This window comes from Misgurnus anguillicaudatus, chromosome 13, assembly GCF_027580225.2.
Source record: "Misgurnus anguillicaudatus chromosome 13, ASM2758022v2, whole genome shotgun sequence".
In the NCBI taxonomy this organism is placed as follows: domain Eukaryota; kingdom Metazoa; phylum Chordata; class Actinopteri; order Cypriniformes; family Cobitidae; genus Misgurnus; species Misgurnus anguillicaudatus.
Genome location: NC_073349.2, coordinates 996,392 through 1,000,702, shown reverse-complemented (window position 1 = coordinate 1,000,702; position 4,311 = coordinate 996,392). Strand labels below are relative to the sequence as shown.

Sequence of the window (4,311 nt, the reverse complement as noted above, 5' to 3'; positions counted from 1 at the left end):
AACACACATCTAAGGTCTCTAATTCATTTTAGAAGAAGCACAGGGTAAAAGTGATTCAGACCTCAATCCAGGTTGAGGTATATGGGGAGTTCTAAAAAGACAAGCAGAACGTCATTTTCCATCCAGGATCTGAAAGAGGTCATTGTTCAAGAATGGAGAATAAAAGATGTAACTGTATGTTGTCGACTTGTTTTTTCAATGTCTAGAAGAATTAGTGCTGTTTTAAAAAAATAATGGAGGCTATAAAAAATATTAGATTAGTTTTCTTTTTATAATTTTTGTAGGGTGTACTCATTTTTGCATCACCCCATTTGATTTAAATGTGTTATTTTTCGTATCCTTAAGATGGTAAGTGACTTGCATTCTTATGTTAAGAAGCATACATGTTTAATAAATAATACAGCAAATTGGTGTCATATTTACTAACAAATGGGAAAAATATTAACTTTTAAGGTAGTGTAATCATTTATGCTGAGCACTGTATATATAACTGAGGTGCCATTATTTTTTCATTTTTTTAATAATTACATTATCACAAAATGAGAAAACACCGTTTGATATGTCCATTTAAAAGAGAATATGTGTAAGTTATTGGAATGTGACTGATATTTCTCATCTGTTCGAATGGGTCGTTGTTTGTAATGGATTTTAGGGGCAGTCCTGCTCGTTTGACCCGCGTCTGATCGGCGTCAATGTATGCATCCGCTAACATGCGTCACATTCCAGACTGAAGAACCGCTTAAAAACACCCTCTCAATGCTCACATTTACTATCGTAATTATAAAACGCATACGGAGATTTCGATAGACTTTTAAGAACCAATTTTTACATGTTTTCTTTTAATAAGTAATATGAGCAGTAAATGTGCCTGAGGCGTAAAGGAACATAGGAGAATTCAGGACGGAGACTTTTGTTCAAATGGAGCGGTCATTTGCAGTCACATACCGCTGAGCGCCTCTCTCGTCTCCCGCAGTGTCCCATGCGGGGAATTGTGTATCCAATGTGTGTGCCTTTATCCTAAAGATGAATGATAAATAGAGCATGTTACGAAGGATTATCAGATCAGAGCTACAGTCTTTATGTGAGGCAGATCTATTTAAATTAGCTAACAAAATTCCATATAAAAACTATTAGAAATGTATGTCAACGTTAGATTGCTAAATGCAATCTAATAGTAATAATAATGGAAAATATTATTTGTTTAATTTTATTTTTCGTATTATTTAACGGTCTTTTTTCATTTATGAGTTGACTAAATATTTAATAGTCACTTATTGTACAGCAATTTCCCGGCTGCCATAGTTAGGCTATTAATAAAGCACTCATTTAAATTTGGCTGTAACATTATTACAAAATTAAGTGTTTACAAAGTTGAAACACATAATTATTAATAATAATTAACTAAATAAATATTTCCACTTAAAAGTACTCAACAGCCTACTTAATTATCATAGATAATAATTTATACAATAAACGAACCTTTTGCAACTTGTTACGCATTATTATAGAAATCAGCTGAATTAAAGTAATCGTTTTACAACAGCTTAAAATCAATTTAGTCACTTTAAACTACAAGGTAATGGATAAGGAATAAAGGATTGAAGTTGAACGCACTAGATCTCCCCTCGGGCACCTGCAGGAGGTTGATGAGTCTCGCGCAGTGGGAGGTTCTAGTGGGAGGTTCGAAGCCCCCTCCTTCTCAGCTTAGCCTCATATGAAAGGACCCGCCAGCACTCAATAGCAGAATTTCAGATGTGCTGTCAGGAACAACATTCGTGTATTTTTTATTGCAGCTTTTTCGGGAAGCAACAAATGGTTGATATTTAAACCTTTGATGATAGTTTTGAAAGACTTTACCAATATGCCACGTTCATTTCTGGTCAAGAAGTATTTTTCCAACAAGAAGCCTAACTACAGTGAACTGGAAAGTCAAACTGGTAAGTTGGCTTTTATGAACAGATTGTTTTCCTGCATTATTAATACAAGATCCATATTTGAAATGATTAAAGTTTGCAGCCAGATCTTGGGTTAAAGTAAACTTGAGCTAGCATCATTAAAAAAATTCAGCTGACACACACTTATTTTTGCAACTATTTTATAACAGCAACAAATACAACAGTTTTAAATATATATTATTTGACCTCTATCACTAATAATGGAGTGATAAATTATTATGTAAATAGTTAATTTTCTTTTGACTTTAGTTTACGGTAGCCAAAATATATGCTGGGTATGTTATAGTATGAATATGTGTATTGTTTAACCTGAGAAAATTTCTGGATCTGTCTCCCAGACAGCACATGCTATGCTGTTGTCCCACAATGCTTTTCTCTGGAAAACGTCCCCACCTCTCTGGTGCCCACCCACCCTTCCATTCTTATGTGGACGACCAGTGCCTTACCTCTCACTTTAACCCCAGCATCACCCAGCATTTCTTCTCCTCCTGGGCCTCTGGATCTGAGCTCCCAATCCAGCTCCAGCAGCGGAGAGGAGGATGATTGCGGTACATCTGATCCACCAAGCCCGGATCCCACAGATCGCTTCCAGTGTGCCCACTGCGGCAAGACCTGCAACAATCCTATATCGCTCTCTCGCCATCAGCTAACGCACTGTACTGCCCGCCCAGAAGCTATCATTACCATCACGGAAACCTCAAATACCATGACCAGAGCAGCGTTTCACTGCAAGCACTGTCCCAAAGAATACAACAGTCTTGGGGCCCTCAAAATGCACATCCGCTCACATACACTGCCTTGTGTGTGCACCACATGTGGAAAGGCATTCTCCAGACCTTGGTTGCTGAGGGGACATATACGTACACATACTGGTAAGTTAGTATACATTGTCAAAATACATTGAGTTGATTAGTGTTGATTGATAAAATAAGCAATAGTTAAGGTTAGGAATTTAAACAAACCCATAACCCTATGTTTTTAATAAATTGCTAAAATAAAATAGCATTGTTAAGACGAGTTGATTTTTGTGTAATAACAATAACCTTTTTTAACAAAATTCTTTATAACTTCCAAAGGTGAACGTCCCTTCTCATGCCCCCACTGTAATCGTGCATTTGCGGACCGCTCAAATCTACGAGCTCATCTACAGACACACTCTGAAGTAAAGAAGTACCAGTGTGGAACATGCTCTCGTACCTTCAGCCGCATGTCCCTCCTTCACAAACACACCCTCTCTGGATGCTATCCATCTGCCTAAAGGAGAAAACAGTTGGTTTCATCTGCAAGCATCAAGCTGGGATGGGTTTAAACCAAACACAAATGTTTGAACTCAATGAGTGAACTAATGCTGTTTTTTAAGCACAATGTTATTATCTTTGCCTTATCTTACACAAGCCAAATGAGAGATTATTTTTCTAGCAGTTTTAGTTTTGCAAGCAATGGCTATAATGAAGATTTTTTTGCTGTATGAACTCTATCTGGCTCCCAGTGGATCCCCAAAATGCAACTCGGTGCCGGCTGGTCCGGGATTGAGGGGGCAGCTGCTATAAAGTGTGTGTGATAAGAGGTCATCTCTCACCAAGATCTCCACAGATGCACAAGGATATATTGAGACAGCTGTAACAGTGCAGGGTGGATTGCATGCTGTTTTAGTCCTTCCCTCTAGATCATTTTCTGCAAACCATATTGTTACCAAAGACCTGTTTCTATAAGTATAATTAGACTATAATATTTGCCTCTGTAATTTGAGCTTCCATGTATTATGGAACTTACATCTCCTGAGTTTGCAGCTTGAGACTTAAATCAGTGTCAGAATAAATTGTGATATAAGGTGTAAGTCTGGTAATTTAGAAAGACTCTTACTTTATCATCCAAAAAACATACTTTTCAAAGCCACAATGATATATAAAGCTGTCTGTCTACATGTAGTTTTTGTTGGTTGTATGAATCTCAACTTTATCATTTTTTCCAATAAAATAATTTATGTTTTTGGTAAAGATGTCTGATTTGTTGTTTTGTAAGGAGTGAATGTTGTTTCAGTACAGCTAAGTTGGATAGGAATGTATGTGTTCAATATAAGCTTGAAATACGTAGTACTTCTGTGCTACATCTCAAGTATAATCACCACTTTCACAGAAATAAACCATGACTGTGCAATAAATATGTAGTGTCTTTGTCTAGAGGCACTTAGATATAGTTAATGATGGTCAGATGACATGTACATACTTTCTTTTAGCCTAAAGCCTGGTCAAGAAATTACGCCATTGAGCATAATTTTGATAAAATACTCCATAAAAGTCCTACTTTGTGTTGATTTAAACTCAATTAGTCAGCATTGCCCTCTCTTGTTTTGAGA

At 36.7% G+C, this 4,311-nt stretch overlaps 1 protein-coding gene across 1 annotated transcript; it reads left to right on the top strand.

The window, feature by feature from the left end:
- Positions 1 to 1,769: 1,769 nt before the first annotated feature.
- On the top strand, positions 1,770 to 3,906 carry snai1b (snail family zinc finger 1b). The gene is made up of 3 exons (XM_055188913.2): positions 1,770 to 1,937; positions 2,294 to 2,827; positions 3,032 to 3,906. Exons 1-3 carry the CDS (start codon positions 1,835 to 1,837, stop codon positions 3,211 to 3,213), a joined length of 819 nt encoding a protein of 272 aa, XP_055044888.2. The 5' UTR covers positions 1,770 to 1,834; the 3' UTR covers positions 3,214 to 3,906.
- Positions 3,907 to 4,311: the final 405 nt, after the last annotated feature.